This window comes from Miniopterus schreibersii (genome assembly GCF_964146895.1).
Source record: "Miniopterus schreibersii genome assembly, chromosome: 4".
NCBI classification, from domain to species: Eukaryota; Metazoa; Chordata; class Mammalia; order Chiroptera; family Miniopteridae; genus Miniopterus; species Miniopterus schreibersii.
In genome coordinates this window covers 62149051-62170927 of record NC_138105.1, presented here as the reverse complement: position 1 = coordinate 62170927, position 21877 = coordinate 62149051, and the positions used below count along the sequence as shown (strand labels likewise).

General features: G+C 38.5%; 1 protein-coding gene across 1 annotated transcript in view; it reads left to right on the top strand.

Moving 5' to 3' along the window:
• Positions 1-21877, top strand: part of ELP3 (elongator acetyltransferase complex subunit 3) — a 75335-nt gene that overhangs the window by 49660 nt on the left and 3798 nt on the right. Inside the window, exons 12-14 of the mRNA XM_081137330.1 lie at positions 1222-1287; positions 3078-3305; positions 4914-4995. Coding sequence (XP_080993456.1) covers positions 1222-1287; positions 3078-3305; positions 4914-4995 — 376 coding nt within the window. The remainder of the gene's footprint in view (positions 1-1221; positions 1288-3077; positions 3306-4913; positions 4996-21877) is intronic.

The window sequence follows — 21877 nt, the reverse complement described above, 5'->3', positions numbered from 1 at the left end:
AGCATGCAGGCATTCAGTAAGGGCATATAAATATAGTACGTTCACATGCAAATTACTATATAGAATTGCTTTAGTTAAAAGAGCCTACAAATGTAATAGGATTATAGTTACAGAGACTTGTGATCCTTGTTTGCTATACAATTTTTGTTTGATTTCATGGAATCCACATCAGCAAAGCATTGTTATTTTGGACTGGTTCCAGGGGCATGGGAATAGCTTTGTTTTTATAGAACTGAAAATGAGCTCTTAATATTTCTTGTGGAATTCTATCCACTTATAGCAGTCCTTCATAAATACACTTAGTAGTTTAGCTTGCATGAATGACATGATCAAATTTCCTAGGGTGATCTTTTCTGAAAATAATTTTTACAGTTTATTCTACAGGGAAAATATGCCATAGGACATATAATTGAATACTTTTAGGATTTTGTAATTATAAATGTCAGGCCATGTAGCATGTGGGATAGAAGTGAGAGTTGCATCACATATGCTTGGCCATGCAGACCAGGCATTGCATGCATATCATCTGCAGGCAGCTCTGTGCCTCCCAGGGACACTCAAAGGGCCATTTGTGACTGTGATTCAGATTATAAAGTAAATGAGTCTAGGTCCCTTTTTTTCTTCTTCCTTTCCTTCCTCCCTCCCTCCCTCCCATCCTTTCTTCCACAGTGCCCTTCTCTGCAAAAAAAAAAAAGTTTTCCACTTCCCTCTTTTTGACTGGATTTCTAAAGTGATACAAGTATGATGCTAAAAATATTAACTGCCATAAAGTGGTGAGAGTTTTTAACAATTAGGAATTTGCTTTTTACTCTTCTATATACATAGTTTTGAATTGCACTTTCAAATACAGTTATATCTCCTGGATAAAACTATTACCAGATTTTAGGATGTATGTTCTTTACTTCCAATATTATATATCGATCTTATTTGAATTCTAAACTTATTTTAAAAGCTGTACCGTGCTAACTTAATACATTTTCATTCCATGGTTCCCATCTTCAGATTTATTAAAGATGGCTTCATATTTAAATGCAGTTCTTTTATCTCAATGTAAATTATGTCCAAACTTAATTTTGAGCCCAGGGTTTGGTGGTGAGGCTTCAGTAAAAATTGAATTAGTTACCAGTTTTATAATTGCTCCCCTTCTCCATTTTTTTTTTTGTGTGTTTGTTTTTTTTGTGGGTTTTTTTGTTTGTTTGTTTGTTTGTTTGTTTTTGCCAGTGTCGAGATGTGAGAACCAGAGAGGTTGGAATTCAAGAAATTCATCACAAAGTACGGCCATACCAGGTTAGTTTCTTCATTTTATAGAGAGATTGGGTCCTGTTCATAGATCTTTTTTGTCAAGCCTAGACCCACACCTTCTTACCAGTGGGACTGAACCCTACAAGTTAACAAGTAAACTAAGCAAAGAGTAATTGTGGATCAGATACAGCTGTCAAGCCAGGAATGCGAAGTATGAGGGTGGCTGAATTCTAGAAGAGCCAGGTTAGGAAAACCAAGTCTCAACTTCATTCTAGACCAGCACTGTTCAATAGAATTTTCTGCCATGTTGGAGATATTCTATAATCTGTGCCATCCAGCCAACAGTCACATGTGACTTTTAAGCAGTTGAAAGATGGCTTGTGCAACTGAAGAACTGAGTTTTTAATTTTATTTAATTAATTCAAATGTAAATAGCCACACGTGACTAGTGGCTACATTCAGGTAAAGCTGGATGTGATCTGCTTATCTCATTGTGTGCAACTGTTAAATTATTGACCATTGGTGGTAATCAAATGAAATCAGCAGGCAAGTGTTCCACAAAACTTAAGCCTGATACCCGAAGACGTCCATTGTTTGTAACGAAGTAACATCTCTCCTGTATATCTACAATGTCCAGCTATGTGTGAAATTTTTTGTGGGATTTAGCTCTTGTGGAACCCCATTAGGAAAGGCTAGAATCGATGAGATCTGTGTTGATATTTCTGTTCTCAAAATGAATTGCTTAATTGACATTTTTCACATTTGGGACCTTGTGAGGGAAAATGTAGACCCAAGCACAGTTAATCAGTTTGCCAGATTCTTGTGCAATCCAGTTATTTAGCGAACAGTTAGTTTAGAAGGAAGATAAGCATTAGTCTGAATTGTTCACCTCACTGTGGGTACAATCTGACCATTTTCGGAATGTGTCTGAGTGTGGCCATGCCCACATATGCAGGCTTAGCTTTTCTGTGTCTGCATATTGTTACATATTGCTGATATTTATGCGAAGTACAAGGGCCACTTGAACAGTGAGTTGAATCAAAAGCCCGTGTAAATTGCTACCATAAAAGCCTCCCCCAGAAGCCACCCTCCAGTGATTGGATTTTCTTCAATGTATTAATCTCATAACTAGACATAATATTTTAAAGGCATCCTCTGGGGTGCCATCAAGGAACAAGTAAGTGACCCATGACACACACACACACCCCCCCAAAAAAATGGGTTTTTAGTGTGGGAGGTAAGAACTAGAAAATGAAACCAATGAGCACCTGACAGTTCTGGGGCCCAGGGGTTCTCCCAAGAGCTACGCACATGACAGAGCGTGCGATTTTACCTTAGAGACTCTTCATGGAACATCAGAGATTTAACTGCATGGAAACATTTACTAAGCCAGATGTTTGTAAGAATTTTAAGGTTAATGAAGTTCAAATATTTATGAAGCTGTAAAATTGTTTTTCTTTTATAATAGTTCATGAACATCAGAAAAGGCTTCTGTTGTGAGTGGAACACATAGGGCAGCTTGATTGCTCTACGTGTGGAATTGACATCAAGAGATTTGGGAAATACGCTTTTTTGGTACCTGAGCAGCTAGTGGTCATTGGTCCTGACGCCCACTGAGGGGAGAAAAAAATAGTTCATGAACAAGCCATGAACTCTTATTTAATTGATATTTGAGAGTAGACAAGTAAAAAGAAATAATTCGTGATTATTCATTCTTTATCCCTAATTGTGGATATTAGCCTAAGTAAGTACATATAATTATAAAAATGAATTTTGTTCTCTAATTTTTTTTTTAAATGTGGGGTTTTTTTTGTTTGTTTTGTTTTATTAAACAGGTTGAATTGGTAAGGAGAGATTATGTTGCAAATGGTGGCTGGGAAACATTCTTATCATATGAAGACCCAGATCAAGACATTTTGATTGGCCTCCTGCGATTACGAAAGTGTTCAGAGGAAACCTTTCGTTTTGAATTGGTTGGAGGTGTTTCCATAGTCCGAGAGCTGCATGTGTATGGAAGTGTAGTCCCTGTGAACAGTCGGGATCCTACGAAATTTCAGCATCAGGTATCCTGTATTTCATTTCTATTTAACTATAATTATTTGACTGTAATTAAGAAACTGCCTGCCTGGCCATGCGTGGCTCAGCGGTTGAGCATCGGCCTAGGATCCAGGAGATCACAGTTTGATTCCTGGTCAGGGCACGTGCCCGGGTTGCGGGCTCCGTCCCCAGTCAGGGGCCTGTGGGAGGCAGCCGATCAATGACTCTCTCATCATTGATGCTTCTATCTCTCTCTTTCTCCCATCCTCTCTCTGAAATCAATAAAGATATATTTTAAATTAAAAAAAAGAAAAGAAAGAAACTGCCCAAAGGAGGGAAAGAGAAAAGGAATGGGGGACAGGGGAGCAGAGGAAGAGATGGAGAAAGAATAAAGGAGAAAGGGAAGTGTAGAAACAGAGGAACCAATATTTTAGTTGTTCAGAGATGTCTTCTCTGCAAATAGCCTGCTTTGGGGGGTGAGTGGGGAGGAGGAAGAGACAAAATGAGACTCAGACGAGTGGAATATATTAGATTGAACTATATGAAATTGCTGTTTTTGAAAAGCAGAAATGGTCTAATACCAGCAGTTTTGAATGATTCACTATTACGGAATTTAAGGAGGTGATAATGTGAAAGCACTTAGGAAGTGTTAAAGCACTTTCGTAAATGCAAGCTATATGATACATAGAGGAACGCAGTTCCACTCCCCACCCCACCCAAGCAACCTAAATAAACAGCTCACGTTTTTACATTCTAGGAAAATGGGTTAAAGACGCTAGTGGATATGGCGTAGACCCCAAAATTGGCAAACTAAGAATATTGCCCGGAGCCCTGGCTGGATGGCTCAGTTGCTTAGAGCATTATCCCAGTAAGCCAAGGTTGTAGATTCTATCCCCGGTCAGTGCACATACAAGAAGCAACCATTGAATGCATAAATAAGTGGAGCAACAAATCAGTGTTTCTCTCTCCCTCTCTGTCTCTCCCCTTTCCTCTCTGTAACATCAATTAAAAGAAAAAAAGCTGGCCAGGCATAGCTCAGCAGTTGAGCATGGACCTAGGATCCAGGAGATCACGGTTCAGTTTCCAGTCAGGGCACAAGCCGGGGTTGCGGGCTCGATCCCCAGTAGGGGGCATTCAGGAGGCAGCCAATCAGTGACAACTCTCTCATCATTGATGTTTCTCTGTCTTTCCCTCTCCCTTCCTCTCTCTGAAATCAATAAAGATATATTAAAAAAAAAAAAAAGAATTACCTAGTTTCAAAGCCTTTTGGAAATTGAAGAGGTGACTAATAAATACAAGATTAGATGCCCCAGACTTCCTCACCTGGAGATTGCCTATCTTAAAAAGAGAAGTTGAAAGGCAGTTACCGCCTTGCTGTGAGTAGATTACATCATCCACAAAATACCATTTGGCTTTTGTTGGAAAGTTGTTCCTTTTTTTTTACTGGCCTGCTGAAGTGTACTTTTGGTATAATTGAATGGTTTCTCTTTCCTTACTTTCATAGATGGGGTTTTTTTGTCACTTATTTTAACAGACTTTATCAAGTACTAAATATTAGCCTTCTTGTTTTACAGATCCCCCTTAATGACTTCTTTTCTTCTTAATTCTCTAACCCTCTTTATTGCTCCTTACAGGGATTTGGTATGCTGCTGATGGAGGAAGCAGAAAGAATAGCTAGAGAAGAACATGGATCTGGGAAAATAGCTGTTATATCAGGTAAGTGGGGAGGGCAAGTTCACGATTCATTCACATTTTCAACTTGGTACTGCAATTAAACTACCTCAGGCCTCCCTTGTGCCTGTTCATGTTCAAAATTGGACAGAACTGAATAGTGAAAGAGCTGTGCTTAAACACAAAGAAAATTCCTATAAGCAGTTTGGTGGAACAGAGCATTCAGAAGCACTTCATCTCTTGAGTGGCAAGACCCATGGTCTGTGTCCTGTCTTCCTCACTGTCTGTCACAGTAGTCATCATAGCCCTCTCTCTTGTGCTTTGTGTCCAGTTACTTTGTCTGGGAAAATGAATTTTGATGGATTCAAGAAAAATGTAAACCAATGTGGAGATTATCAATATTGTTGTTCAAAAAATTAAAGTAGAATCTCAGTTGCCAGTACAAGATGTTTAAAGGCAGAGTTTCTTGTTCCTTAAATATTGTTCTCAGTGTCTTTGCTCTTGGGGAACAGCTTTTCTTATTTGGTAGGTTCTCCATACCTTATCTAGGATGTCAGATAATTGGGTTAGGGAGCATGAAAAGGACATTCTAGATGAGTGGAATAAGAAATAATGTATGCATCCTCTCCTACGCCATATCCTTACAAAACTTGCTGTTCCCAGTAAGAAGCTAACATGGTGAAAGCCATGATCAAAATGTAGATTATTTTTCCTCCAGTGTGTGTTTTCTTATTAGACTACTCCATTCTAAAGGCAGATTATTTTCTTTTAAGAAAATACTCTTCTCTGAAAATGAAAGTTGAAATGAGATTATTTTTAAAAAAATTAGTAAGTGTTGCCCATCAATAAATCAATACTCTTGCCTAGCTTTTAATGATTATGAAAATGTAATGACCCAGGCTCACTTAATCATTTAGTCTGGCCATGGTTTTTGGCATTATCCAGACAGATTAATAAAGCACTTCTTAACGTAGCTAGCTTTGTAATTTTTTTCCTCTGTTATCTTTAATTCCACTAAAGAAGAGGAAACTAAATGAAGTAAATGAGGCTCATGTGATTGGTACTGATATATGTGATGATAAATGTTTACCTCTCATCTATTTAATTTGTGGTTGACCAGAGGTCAGCCTTTTCTGGTGGTACCAGGGTTGAAATCATCAGAAATTTCAGTGGCCTCTTTTGCGGAGCACTGTCAGTGTTTTCAGTACAGTACTCACACTTTAACATGCTTGTGAATCACCTAGAGATTTTGTTAAAATGCAGATTTTGACTCATTAGGTCTTGGATGGGGCCTGAGAGCCAACATTTCTAACCAGTTATGATACCCATGGTACCCATGCTGATTGTCTTCAGACCGCACTTTGAGTAGCAGGGTTTTCATATTTTCTTCCAGATGGAGCATTGTCTTCCCAATCATTAAGGCAAGGATACTCTGTGGCCCTGGCCGTGCCTGTGCCCTTAAAGTCTGATATGCAAGCACGTGATTTTCTGGTATCTGTGGGAAACCCAATCAGTCTTAAAGCTGAGAGCACCAGTATTCTATCACTTCTCCACATTATTTCATTTGACTTCATGATATCTCTCTTTTTAGAAATAACACATGCAGGGGGGGCCCTGACTTGCCTGAGGTCACATTCAGTTGCCCATAAAAGCCTCCGGTTCTGCTTTTTATGAGCAGGAAATGGAAATCAGCATCTGCACTCTTTCTGGGTTTTTATCATAATCTATATAATAGCTCAATTTCAGATCATCTGCTTGTAGAATTTTTAAAATAACATGGAAGAGCCTTTCTCCTTATAGCTCCTACAATAAAACTCCTAGATTTCTGTACAGGGGTTTCTTTTGGTCTGGATTTCTAGCTAGAAGAACAGCCCTGGAAGAACTAAATAGAGTTCTGTGGGAGGAAGGAAGTGCTACTTCCTGTCACTATAGTCTATAAACCCCCCATCTCTTGATTTTGAGAAAATCACAGGGGGCCTTGACTTTGTCTGTCTCAAGATCTGGTCATCCTCCAAACGAAAAAGCTAGCACCTTTATTCTGTGTATGATGCATTTTATTTCTCTAACTTAGTAATATATTACTGTTCTATTTAAATTTCTGAATCAGATACCTGAGATGTTCATTATTCAAAACTTCAAGGAAGGCAGATTTAAAGTGTTTATTTTTACAATATGTTTTTATGTTGTTTTTTTCTTCCATGTTTGTTCATTTTCCCTTTGACCTTTTTATTTTTTTACAGTTTACTTTCAATTTTATTTTATATTAGTTTCAGGTATACAGCTTAGTGGTTAGACAATCAGTCATATACTTTACATAGTGTATTTAAGTACATTGATGGTAGGGGTGCGCACGCACATTTTAATTGGTTTTGTAAAAAGTCAAACCGTTATTTTCCCTAAGTTGATCCTTAGAATGTAAATCTCTGTGTTAGCACTCTGTTTGTGCACTGCATTCATTCACAGCACTTCATTAGATGTGGTGACACTTAGGCAGGGTACAGTTCAGGCTGCATTTCTGTAGTGACAGTAGTTCTTGTGATCTTGGATAATTTCACTTGATCTTCATGGACCTTTATTTCCTTACTAAAAACAAATGGGTCACGTTATCTTTTACAGCTCTGACGGTTTAGAATCCTGCCCCTTTTCAGTTCTCCACATGACCAGTTGTTTTACATTTACATTTTAAGTAGATTCTTTTCTGAAACCGTATTAGAATGCCCTTTAATTTCATCAGTAACTGATCTCAGTCTCATTGTGGGTTGTGTTTTTGATGACAAAAATGAAGATAAAGTTTACCTTAGGTGGCTTAATCCTTTCAGTGATTTGTGGGTGCATATTAGCTTCAGTCACAATTGGTGGTACTTTGTGACTTAAGTGTCCTACTCTTTTTTTCAGACCTGTCATCTACTTTTTTTCCTGACCTTATCATCAGTTTGTATATGCATTCTTGTTCCAGTCTATAGGCTTTTGTGAAACTCTTACACAGTGGTGGCCTAATATTCTTTTCTGGCATAACTAGTAGCTTGAGTAAGGGAGAGACAGATCATTTATCATTCTGGTTACTGTGACTGTAAGAATGCATTTGTGTAGAATTCGTTCTTAAATTACATTCTGATTTATTATGACTTTCCTTCATCTTGCCAGCAGAGTTTCTCTGTAACTTGTATTTGTAATCTTTGAGTCTGCCTCTAGATAATATTAACTACTCAGTAGGTCTGATTTAAATCACTAGTCAGAAAAACTAGTATATACCTCTGTAAACAAAATATGTTGAGGTAACATAAAAAACAATTTGTTTTTTAATAGAAAAAAGAATGCATGGTGTTTACGTGAAATTTATAGCTGATTTGTCTTTTTAAAAAGATTCACTTTACAGCTACATGAGAAAATTAAAAACTCCCTTGTCAGAATCAAATGAAACACTTTCTTAGACTTTTGCTTATTCATTCTATTTTTTAACTACATATAATTCTTAGTAAGTAAACTGAGTGCTTTAAAGATAGCCATCAACTCTGAGTGTGAAAATTAAAGCAAAAACGAAATGTTTAGCTTCATCAACATCAAAATCACTTAGTATATTAGGTATCTCCCATGTGCAAGGGACCCAGGGCCAAGCGAGCAGGTAGAGGAAGCACGAGGCGCCGCCTGCCTTGGGGGATGTCCATGTTGGGCTGGGCGGCGCTCAGGCTTCATCCTAGAGATTGTTCTTAACTGCAGAGGAAGATGCATTTTTCTCACTTCTTAAACTATTTCTCAACTCAGGATTAATTGCTTCAGAGTAAGAAGATAACCTTTTCCTACATGTAAAAAGTGGCTAAATCATTAGTATAAGAACAAACCAGTTTATAAAACAATGTGTAGGCAGAAAATAACAGTTAATTGCTGCTAAATATCTAAGCAATTAATTAGTCCCTATTAAATCCAAGTGCTTTAGTATCTCTCACCAGCTTACTCATGTAGCTTCTGTCAACACACATGTTTAAGATTAACAAATCTACTTAAAATGATCAGCATTCTTTCCTTTAAAAATATTAATATGAAGCAGTTCTTTCTCTTCCTTCTCTCATGGTGTAAAGTGCAAGAAATTATACAGTAGAGCCTAACCACAACATTTGAAATGCCATCACTAATAATCACCATGGAAACTGAAGATCTCTGATGTCACACTGCTCATACCATTTCCAGAAAGGCAAATGTAGCCACTATTTAAAAAGCCACTCAGTACCCCCAACAGAATGATTTGTTCCCCCTTTTGGCACTTTGGCTAGGTATCAGATCTAATCATGTTACTGTTTCTGTTTGCAAAGCTAATTGCTATGCATCAAGACGAACAGCTATTCCCCAAGCTCCCCTCCTACCTTCGTCATAAACAGTATTCTATTTGTGTTCTTTCAAGTAGAAAATTAATATGGCCATTGGCCAAGAATTGTACAAGGTTGATATCACACAATGATGATGAGAAATGAAGAAAATGTCTGAATGGTTGATGACAGAAATCACTGAAGTCGGAGACTGATAGCCATTTTGTTTAAGCCTATTAAAAAGGCAAAGAAGAGGGGAGAGGAAAGGAGCCACTGTGGACATGAGATCGTTCTAAATCATGATGCTCAGAGTTAGACTCTAAAGCCACATTGACAATTCCTGCTAGTGAAAATAAGCAATGTGCCTGTGCCGTACATAGTCCTATGTGGCTCCTTTGGACTGAAATTAATGGTCTTGTACCCCAGAACCACTGATTAACAAAATGACGTGGGCAGCAAATAATAGTTGTTTTGTTTCATTAAACAACAAATAGCTGAGATTTACTGACTGGACCCCAGAAACTTCGCCTGTGTTCCAGGCTGCAACATATCTCCCTCTGTTTGAAGGCAGTTTTATTCTTTGCATTATAATCTACTTGAAAAGAAGAGGACATTTGTAACTACATCTGCCTGGTAATGGACTCATAATCCTTACCAAAATGCCTAGAAAAGCTTTTCCTCATTTTGGAGTATCTTTTTGCTGATGGACACAGGAAACCTGCCAAATGCAAACCAGTGTGTGCTGCGTGTGTTAATAAAGGACTTCTCAGAAAGAAAGGAAAAAGGTGGCTTTCTCTTATATAGTTTCTGTTTCATCCCTTTACATAATTTATCTTTCAATAAATTATTCCCCAATTAAATGCACAGGGTTCTACATATTCCTCCATTTCTTCCATTTGGTATTCTAACAATGGTTATACACATTTATTTTTTGGTGCATGTTCCAATAGGATTTTGTTGTGGTAGTGGTTAATATCTTTCTTTTTAAAGATAATAGATAAAACGTAAAATATTGCTTTTACAAGAACTTTATTAATTTCAGCATCATTAATCAGACTAGCAGTGATGACATGGAATACTATTTTGTTAGATAACAAATTAGCTAAATGTCTGCTAATTTGTGTCTGTATTGCAACTGGACTCTGAAGGCATTGTTGCATAGCTTTTTCAGGACTCTTTATTCCCTGACTTGGTATTTATCCATTTGCAGATGAATCAGATACCAGTTTGTAGTACATTGCATATCAAGTGCATTAGACCTGTTCCTCACTTGGTATCACATGACTATATTAATTAATGCATATTTTTCAAATATTTATCAATAAGCCACTAGTATCAGTGAGCTACTATTTGGATCTTGTGGGAAACTGAATATTTGGTGAAGTTTCCTAGGCAGGTGCTAGTGATACCAGTAGGTAGTAGCTTGTTAAAATCTGAGGAACAGCAGTTGGCAAGTGCTTATTGCTCCTCCCGGGTCCATGCTATCGAGTCGTCTTGTGTCTCAGAAACATGCGTGTTAAAGTGGCAAAGGACAGCCTTGCTAATGTTGACACACACATTTGTAGACTCTCTCTCTTCATTTCTGTTCCTCTATTGGAAATGATGGTTGTACGCTTTTTCTTGGGAAGAGGAATAGGTTATACCATGAGGTTTCTAATAATATTCCCGAGAGGTCTGGGAGCTTTGATTTCAATGACTGCCTTTATTGTAAAGTTATACACTTCTCAGGCTTTTTTCTGAGGAAGGAAGCCTTCTCCAAGTGGTCTGGCCTACACTACTCACCATCTGCTGTCTGTTGCAAAGTTTGTTTTATAGTTCATTGCAATGTTAACTCCTTTTCAGGGTAACTTACAAGTAATAGTACTGTTCTTTTCTCTAAATATTTGGTATTGCTATAATCCATTCAACTCGATAAAGCTTTTCTCTTTAGATCAACTCAAGGCAGGGATTTGATGAATTCTTCCCCTTTGAGTGAGGAGATAACTAAATAATGCTGGAAAATATGGATGCTGCCTTCCTTAGCAGCAACTAAGATACTGGTTTCTATAGAGCCTTTCCATTTGGGCATATTTAATTCCAACAGGACATACACAGGCAATTTCTTAATCTTTGGTCAGCCTGGCTTAAACTGTTGTCTCTGACCAGTAGCTCACATTTCCAAGACATTACCTGGTAGATTTAGGGTTTTAGATTGTGGCCACGGGAAAATGTTTTCTTATGCAGCCCCATCCTCTACCTCCCTAAGCAGTTACCCATCATTTATGAATGAATTTCTGGTGTTCTGTTTAGCAGTCCAGAAGCCCCAGATCTGTACCCTATGAGGTCTGTTACCTCTTACTGCAAGTCTTACTTTTTTGATGTAAAATGTGTTTTGTTTTCTAGTGATACATCCACCCCAGACCCCTTTTAGTTACTAATTATTTTTTAGTGATTACCTTGGAGATTATAATTAACATCTTAAACTTATAACAAGCTAGTTTGAATAATATCAGTTTAGTACTAATAATATGCAAACACTCTGCTCCATTTTGAATTAGATGATTGTGGGCCCTCCTGTGTCAGCCTCCCTGTGAGGAAACAACCTAAGAGCCCTAGGCTAACCCACCAGCATTACCTGTCCCAAGTTACCACAGCAGCTTCTGTTTAGATTCTCCAGGCTTGCTTTGTAAATTACCTACTTTTATTCTTTGTTAATTTTTACTTTGTTATATCTTGGTATTCTACTTCAAAATGGATAGAGGAACCTTTAGGCTGCTGGGTAGCAAGTTGGATCTTCCACCTCCCTCTTCTGTATCTTCTGGGGTGGTAGAGACTAATGTCCTAATGTGCTGTGATAATGATTTGCAATAACCAGCTACTTTGAAGAGCTGGGATTATATGTGGGTAACCTTGTAAGATTTTTTTTTTTTTTAACAGCACAAGAAAAATAATTTTCTCTCAGAGAGTGAGGGTCATTGAGTTAATTGGTTCTTTTTTAAACGTTCAGAATAAAAACCTTTGCTCAGCTCCCCCATCAGAGCGCACTGTTGAAGAGTGACATTTTGCCATCAGACTAAGAGGTCAGTGAGACGTAATAGTCTCATTTCAGTACGAATGAAACTAATGAATACATCTGCCTTGAATTAATGCTGCTAGGCAGATATCAAGCACTCAATAAATAGTTGATTAATTGAAACCAAACGTAATTAAAACAGGTTTTTTTATTTATTTTTATTTCACTGATTTTTTTTATTAAGTAATCATGAATCATCATCTCAATATCATCTCAATCTTTTGTATCTAATCGAAAAAATCAGATTTAAGTTTTAAAGTATAGAATTAACATATTTTCTTTCTCAAGTTTGGTTTTAGGAAAGTGATGTGGGCTCAGTATTAATTCAGTCCAACACATAACTAGTGATGGTCAGCCTCGTGTCAAAGAACAGGAATGTATATACACCCCTGTGTTCATTGCAATGTTATTTATAACAGCCAAGACTTGAGAGCAGACCAGGTGCCCATCTGTAGATGAGTGAATAAAAATGCTGTGGTACCTTTACACATGGAATACTACTATGCGGTAAAAAAGAAGGAATCTTATGTTTTGTGACAGCATGGATGGACCTGGAGAGTATTATGCTAAGTGAAATAAGCCAGTCAGAGAAAGACAAATACCATATGATTTCACTTATATTTGGAATCTATTGAACAAAATAGAATAAAATCAGACTCATAGATACAGAAAACAGACTGACCACTCTTAGAGTGGAGGGGGGTTGGGAGGCTGGGTAAAAAAGGTGAAGGGATTAAGCAAAAAAACACAACTCATAGACACAGATAACAGTATGGTGATTACCAGAGGGGCAGGAGGATAGGGGGAGGTAAAGAGGGGAGAGGGGAAAGGGGATAAGTGGTGATGGAAGGAGACTTGACTTTCGGTGGTAAATACACAATACAGTATACAAATGATGTATTATAGAATTGTACACCTGAAACATATGATTTTATTAACCAATTTATCACCCCAATAAATTCAATAAAAATTTTTAAAGAACAGGAATGTACCTCCAGGTTTCTAACTCATTTTCCTGCTTCAGATTGAAAATGTTTGAATTATAAGGCCAGAATTTTTCTTTCCTTGAAGAATTCCAGGAGATAAGACTTTAATATCCAGGCTCCCAGGACAGACTCAATCAATACTTGATTAATTTTCCTTTATTATTTCTTCCTCTCTTAAAACACATTGGTAATTTTATATAGTTTTTGTAGAGTTGGAATCACCAAACCCAGTTTTGTTTGAATTTCCATATGCATGAACAGTTATTTCCCCATTTATACAAGCATTCACATGGTTGAAATTACATGAATCTTTTCTTCTTTCTCATTTTTAAAAGTTGACAGTAAACTATAACAAATAGACAGGAAAGTTCATCAGATGTTAAACAAATAATCAGCAGCCAAAAAGTGCCCCCTGTTGACTCTTTTCAGTCATGGTCCCCTCTCCCATCCTTGCCTTCTCTTCCCCCCCCCCCCCCCCAGGAACCTAACGTTTTTGTTATTTCCTTCCATTTTTCTTTATATTTCACTACCTCATTATAAATTCCTTAACTAAATAGTTTTGTTGGGATCGTTTTTAGTGTATTTTTTTGTTCTAGCTATTTTTGTGCAGCGTTGTGAGATTGAATCACATTTATTTTCATTGATATGTAGGATTCTATTATGCAGATATCTCACAATTGATCTGTTTTACTCTTGCTGGATATTTGAGTAGTTTCTAGTTTGGGCTTATGAAGAGCCTTGTATATGTGTCTTGGGACCCATATGTATCTTGGGACACATTTCTATGGAATATATACCTAGCAGTAGCATTGCTGGATTGTAGGGAGTATGTACGTTCAACTCGAACAGTCTGCACAGTAGTTTTCTGAAGTGCTATCAGTTTTCACTGCCATCCGATCATCAGGAATGTGTAAGATTTTCAGTTGTTCGGTGTGATGAGTATGTAGTGGTATCTCTTTGTAGTTTTAATTTACATTCCCTGGTGACTAATAAAGTTGACTACCTTTTCATATGTTTATTGACCATTTAGCTATCATCTTTTCTGAAGTTTCTGTTTATGTGATACATTTTCAAATATCCACAAGACATTATTACTATTATATACATTAAGGATTCATTTAGATATACTGGTATATTTACCACTTTCTTTGCTCTTCAATCCTTGCAGCATCTCTAAGGTAGTTTATTCATTTTCATTGATATATAGGATTCTATGATGCGGATATTAAGTAATCATGAATAATTTATCTGCTTTACTATCTAGGTATTTGGGCAATTTGCAAGTATTATCTCCTTTTTGCCTAAACAATTTATTTTAGTAATAATATGCTGGTAGCAAATTATACCAGTATTGACTGTATGAAATGTCCTTATTTTGCTTCATCCTTGAAGGAAGTTTTCACTGTGTATTGAGTTCCGAGTTTATATTTTACTTTCAGCACCTTCTTTTGTAAGTTTAAATATTCCTGACTTGTCTGCGCTTCCTCTAGGTCAGGGGTGGGGAACATTTTTTCTGCCAAGGGCCATTTGGATATTTATAACATCATTCAAAGGCCATACAAAATTATCAACTTAAAAATTAGCCTGCTTTTTTGGTCAAACATGTAATTAGCTCACCCCTAATGTAATGGCTGGAACTGCGGTTGCCTTGGCAGGGCCAGACATATAACCCGCAGGCCGGACGTTCCCCATCCCTGCTCTAGGATCTACTTCCCATCATTATTCCACTCTTACTGCTCCCCCTCCCCCCCCCCCGCCCCAAACCCTATATTGCATTTATCTTCGTTTTAAGAAAGATGGCCACAGTTTATCAAGCTGTTACTGAAAAGTATCTCCCTCCCCAGTCATTCTCACATTTGTAAGCTGTATCTGTTTATAAAGTTTTTTATTGCCTGCCTGTGTTATTAGACCCTTTTATGTGCCTTATCTTCTATTCCTTACTGAACTCTGTTAGTGAAGTGGAAATAACGTCATCATGTTTGTTTCATCTAGAGACTTATCAAACAAAGGAGAAAAACTGGACACATGTATAGGAGGTAAGGTGATCAAGACAAGTCAGATGTCCTTTCTGTTCTGTAAAAGAAAGGGATGTGCTGTTAGCAGAGCAGACTTGATCTATAAGGCCGGTGGGGCGGGGCAGAGCCTGGCATTACTGAAACACAGATGCCGAAGCTCATTAGAAATACTCTGTGCACCACGGTGTCAAGCAAGCTGGGTCTGAATTCCAGTTCTACTCTCTGAAGCTCAGGTTCCTCACAGGATAATTCCAGTCTTGTTAGGTTTTAAATTAAGTTAGTACATGGTGAGTGTCTAGCACGCGATGCCTGGCACATGTTTACTCAAACAGCGTGTTTCTCCCCTAGCTTTATACTTTAGTATAAACAGCTATAAAGTTGTTGCTCCATTTGTTTGTTTTTAAGTGGAGTTAGTCAGAATCACAACCAAGTTTGATTTTAGGCTCATTTCCTGCTCCTGACTTACTTTCTCTTATAAAAGGACAGTGCATTTATTTTCTGTGTTCTAAGCCTCTGCTCTGGTGTTGAACTTACCTCCCTTGAAAGAAAGGGCTTGCAGCCAATTCTGGTACCACATTGATAATTTACTCCTTTGCCTGCTTCTCCCTTTGTTTTCTAATCAGAATTTAAGTAAACAGCTAGGTTTGTTTCATTTTCATCTTTGATTAATCTTCTTAAGAGGCTGTGGCGGGTACATTTTATGTGATTGCCTTTCTTTGTCAGTATTTGGAATAAACAAAACTGTGCCTTAAGCTAAATGGTATACATCTTCCAAAGAGAGGGTGTGGGATCAGAAAGCAGAGGTGTTCTTTTTCACAGCCAGGGGCTTGAGCTTGCAGGCATCTGGTACAAAAGAAGGATTAGAGAAATGCTGTGGCCCCTGGTCTCAGGTTCACTGGGAGGCCAGCCTTGGAAAGTGGGAAGGAGGCTTTCCCACCAAGTGCTGGCTGGCTTTCTGCTCCTCTCACCCCATCCAGAGTGGGCAGTATCCTGTAATAACACTCTCCCCAGGGGCTGCATTCTGTCTAAGATACCTGCAGCTGAAATAAGCTATTAAAATAATAGGTAGTAATTTTTAATATCTAAAGCTGTTCATACATAGAAAAGTTTATTTTCTTCTCCCAAAAAAAGAGATGTATGTCCTGGGGCAGAGGTGAAGGCCAGGAAGGGAAACACAGGCTGGTCACTAAAACCAAATCTCAGAAGATCACTCTAAGCACATTTCACTGTATTCTTTTCGCCTCATCTTGTCATCATCACAGCTGGTAAAGTGGTGAAGATAAAAATATACTGTTTCCAAGAATAGAAAAAGGCCCCTGGGATCCAGGTAAATTCTGGTTGTGGGTTAGGTAACTGGGAGGCTAAAACAAAGCAAGCGCTTGGACTGCGCCCATCCTCCCACCCTCGGTGCTCTAGCAACTGCTGGCTCTGCTGATAAAGCGCCCACCAATTGTTGCCCAGAGGTTCAGCTCTGCCCATTCCCCAGCCAGGGGTCAGCAGAACGGCACATGGGCCATCAAGTGGAGAACTGAGTTACTTGCACAGCCCGCTGCGTCTCTCAAGGGCAGGAGCAGCGCTGCTCGGGCCTGTGAGACAGCCTGCCCGCGTCAGTCCAGGAGGTTGGCTGACGTCAACTGCAGTGTAATTGCTTTTTCTTGGCTGGCTAACAAAAGGAAAGTTACTGTGACAAGGGCTGACTAGGAGCCCTAAAAGCATGTAGAGGAGATAGAATGTGGTCCTCATACAGCCCAGGTGGTGATGTGTTCCCTTCTAGGCTGGCTAACAAGACTAATACTATTGCCAGCCTGTTCTGCAGATTGTAGAAATGGGAGGCGGGGATCTTTTTCTAGTAGCAAGAGGCACAAAGAAATACAAGTGGGCTATTCTTAATTAAAAAGAGGTTAGATTGGCTAGAGGTCAAACTTCTTTCCCCAAAATACTTAAAGCTTCCCAGAGGCTCCAGGAATAGACTTTCCATCACTCTGCTATGGCATGTTATTGAAAAGATAGAACAAGGATAAGAGCCTTTCCTTCAAAAAGCCTGGGAGCCTCTCCTCAAGTTGGTGATAGTTTCTGGGCCCAGCCCCTGTGTAAGGCAGAAGTAGAAAGCCCAGGACACCTGGATGCTCTGCTGGAATCATTACTGAGGAATGTTTAGTTAGACCCCCATAAAGATGTTCTTTTAACCAGCAAGCCTAGGAAATCGGGGCACTCTCGATCACTGAACTTTTATTTATTTTATTTTAGAGAGCAGAGGAAGGGGGAGAGAAACATCGATTTGTTGTTCCACTTATTTGCATAATTTCATTGATTGATTGATTCTTGTATGTGCCCTGACCAAGAATTGAACCCACAGCCTTGGCAGATCAGGACGATGCTCTAACCAACTGAGCCACCCAGCCAGGGCTCAGTGAACTTTGTGGCTATCCAACGGCTGTCTAGTCCTGTGTTAGATGTAAGGAACTGCTTCTCTCTTATTGTTGCTGCTGCCGTTTGTGGTAGACAGATATAGGTTGTGGCATGTTTGGAGAAGTATTGTTGAGCCTTGAATAACGCAGGTGTTAGGGGCACTCACCACCTGCACAGTCAAAAATCTGCATGTAACCAAGTCAGCCCTCCACGTTTGCACATCGCCAACTGCAGATCCAGACTGCATTGACCCTTGAACAACACAGGTTTGAACTGTGCAGGTCCACTCATGCAAGTGGAAACCTGATTGTTCAAGGGTCAACTGTAAAGGTTTTTTTCTTAATTTAAAAAAGTTTAAAATTACAGTTGACATACAGTAATTAGACATTTATATAACTTATGAAGTGATTACCCCAATAAGTCTAGTAACCATCTGACACCATACAGAGTTATTTACTGTATTATTGACTATATTCCCTCAGCTGTACTTTACATTCCTGTGACTATTTCTATAACTGGCAATTTATACTTTTTAATCCCTTTGCTTTTTTCACCCAAACCATCAGTTTGTTCTCTGTGTCTATGAGCTTGTTTCTGTTTTGTTTGTTTTTTAGATTTCACATAAAAGTGAAATCATACGGTATTTGTCTTTTTCCCTCCATGTTGTCACAAATGACAAGATTTCATTTTCATAGCTGAGAATAGTCCATTATACACATGTGCCTCATCTTCTCTCTCCATTCTCTATCAGTGGACACTTAGGTTGCTTCCATATCTTGGCTTTTGTAAATACTGCTGCAGTGAACATAGGGGTGCATATCTTTTTGAATTAGTGTTTTGGGTTTCTTCAGAAAATACCCAGAAGTGGAATTTCTGTGTCATGTGGTAATTCTCTTTTTAATTTCGGGGGGGGGCACCTCTATACTGTTTTCCACAGTGGCTGCACCATTTTACAGTTCCACCAACAGTGCGCAAGGGTTCCCTTTTCTCCACATCCTCTCCAGCACTTGTTTGTTCATCTATTGTCGATAGTCATTCTGACAGGTGCTTTCTCAGTGTGGTTTTAATTTGCATCTCTCTGATGCAATTAGTGACTGAGCGTCTTTTCATATGTCTATTGGCCATCTGTATGTCCTTGGGAGGAATGTCTGTTGAGGTTCTCTGCTCATTTTTTTAGTCAGATTGTTTTTTGGATTTTTTTTGCTGTTAAGTTGTATGAATTCCTTATATATTTTGGATATTAACCTTTGATCATATGTATCATTGGTGACTATCTTCTCCCATTCAGTAGGTTGTCTTTTTGTTTTGTTGATGGTTTCCTTTGCTGTGCAAAAGCTCTTTAACTTGATGTAGTCCCATTTGTTTGTTTTTTCTTGTTTCCCTTGCCCAAGGAGACGTATAAAAAAAAAAATATTACTAATACGATGTCAAACTGTTTACTGCCTATTTTCTTCTAGGATTTTTGTGGTTTCAGGTCTTAGATTTAAGTCTTTAATCCATTTTGAGTTTATTTTATATGGTATAAGAAAGTGGTCCAGTTTCATTCTTTTGCATGTGTCTCTTCAGTTTTCTTAACACCATTTATTGAAGAGACTGTCTTTACCCCATTGTATATATTCTTGCCTTCTTTGTCATAGGTTAAGTGACCATATAGTCTTGGGTTTCTTAGCTCTCTATTCTGTTCCATTGATCTGTGTGTCTGTTTTTATGACAGTACCATGCTGTTTTGATTACTATGGCCTTGTAATATAGTTCGATATCAGGTAGCATGATACCTCCAACTTTATTTTTCTTTCTCAAGACTGCTTTGGCTATTCAGGGTCTTTTGTGGTTCCATATAAATCTTAGGATTATTTGTTCTAGTTCTGTGAAAAAGTCCATTAGTATTTTCATAGCGATTGCATTGAATCTGTAGATTGCTTTGGATATTCATGGTGTTAATTCATCTGAGCCATCAGCGAGTCGTAATCTTTTTGCTGGTAGAGAGTCTTGCCTCAAAATTGATGAAAACACAGTGTCTGTGAAGTTCATTAGAGTGAAGCACAGTAAAACGTGGTATGCCTGGACAATAAATCTGCAAACATTTATTGCATGTTGATTACATGCCAGACACTGTACTAATCCCTAATGATATACGTCATTGACTTCAAAGAGCTTACATTCTAGAAGGGGAGGTAGACATACAAGTAAAATAAAAGCACAGCATGATTAAGCTGAGGGGGTAGGTATGAATTCCAGCTTCTTCGTGGATAGGGGAAGTCTGTGCAGAGGTCTCCTGGTGGCAGTGGTGTCCTAGTTGATGAATGGGAGTACACTGTGGAGGGGGAGCTGCTGAGGGGCAGCAAAGCCAACATGGTGGATTAGGGAAATTATTTCTGGCTTGGTGATCTTGGACTACAAGCAGTAAGGTCATTTGTGGCAGGAACTAAAGCTGAAGAAATAAACCAGTCTGGGCATGAAAGACTTTATATACCAGGCCGAGGAATTTGAGCTTTATCTTGGGACAGACTTAAATAGGAGGGTAGCATAGTTCGAATTACCTCTCCGAATTCTGATTTTAAATGGTGACTTTATCTCATGTGTTTATCACTTGCTGTCCACCATGGCTTTGCTTTGAGACACCTCCATATCTCCCTAGATTATCCCAGTAGCTTCTTACCTGGTCTCCCTGTTTCTGCCCTTGATCACTTATTCATTGAAAAAAATATTTGAGTTCTTTAATATGTGCCAGGCATTGCTCCCAGTACTAGCAGTTCTGCAGTGAATAGAACAGATAAAAATCCCTGACCTCCTGGAGCTTTCGTGCTGTTCTCAAAACAGTAATCAGACTGATCTTTTTCAAATATAAGTCAGTCATGTCTCTCCTTTGATCAAAATCCTTAGATTCACCTGCCCATGCTAGTAGTCTCTACCTATAACCGAAGATGAGGAAAAGTTGGGTTTTAATATTGACATACCTGTGTCTCTACTGAATGCTGTCATGCCACAGAGCATAGTTCAGTTTGAATGTGGATTTTAAAGTGGGAGAAAGAGAGGTGGTGGAAGAATGGTTTCTAGCAGGTAGGACTCTAGAAGTGGAAAGCACTGCACTGAAGGACTCCAGAGGCATCTGTGTGATATAGTGATCATTCTGACGGTAGTTTCTTAACCACCTGCCTCTCTTCCTGCTCCTTCTACCTTATTTCACTGAATTCTTTGGGCAAATTGAGCTCTCAAAACATACTGAAGCAACCATTAAATGGATGTGAGTTTTTTTAACATACATGCAATAAAGTACATTTTAAGTGTACCACTTGATTAATTTTTGCTTGTATGTTCCCATGTAACTACTAATTCAGATCAAGATACATTTTCAGCTTTCCAGGGACTCTCTTCTTCCCTCTCTCAGTCCATATCATCTTCTAAATGTAACCAGTTTTCTAATTTCTGTCACCATAAAATTAGTTTTGCCTGTGTTTGAACTTTGTGTTGATGGAATCTTTTATATCTGGTTTCTTTCATGCAAAATAAGGTATGCAATTCATCCATATTGTTGCAGATAGCTATTTTTCATTGCTGTATACTATTCCATTCTATGAAAACAGCACCATTTATTCTGTTGATAGATATTTGGGTTATTTCCTGTTTTGGATATTATGAATAACATGTCATTTGTTGGATGTAAGAATTCCTCTTTTTACAGAACTTTAGGAGATAGTGCAAACAATAAAGTGTCCATACCTCTCTGCGGGTTTTGAGATGTCTTCCTGTATTCAGTGGTCTGAGCTGCTGCCTGACCCATCATTCTTCATGTCTTCCTCTTGCTCTACCTCAAGCCACAATGTTGAACAGAAGTAATGATTAGAATGCAAAGACAGGTGATATTGTACAAGATGAGCGTCAGCAATCCTTGGGTTAAAAGGGAAATTCGCCAGTGATCTCTTACCACAGGATATGGTTCTGTTACCTCCATCACATCAGTTTCAGTTCAATTTAGTACTTCAGAAATTTTTGAGGGGGGTAGGAAATCCTATTCCTAAATAGCAGATGTTTAGGCTGAAGAATTAGGCTCGAAACAGCTGTTTGTTTTCATGCACAATACTTATCACTAGCAACAAAGTGATGAGCAAGATAGATAGAGCTTCCCGTGTACTGAGGCAGACCAGCGACTACGGTCCACTGTGG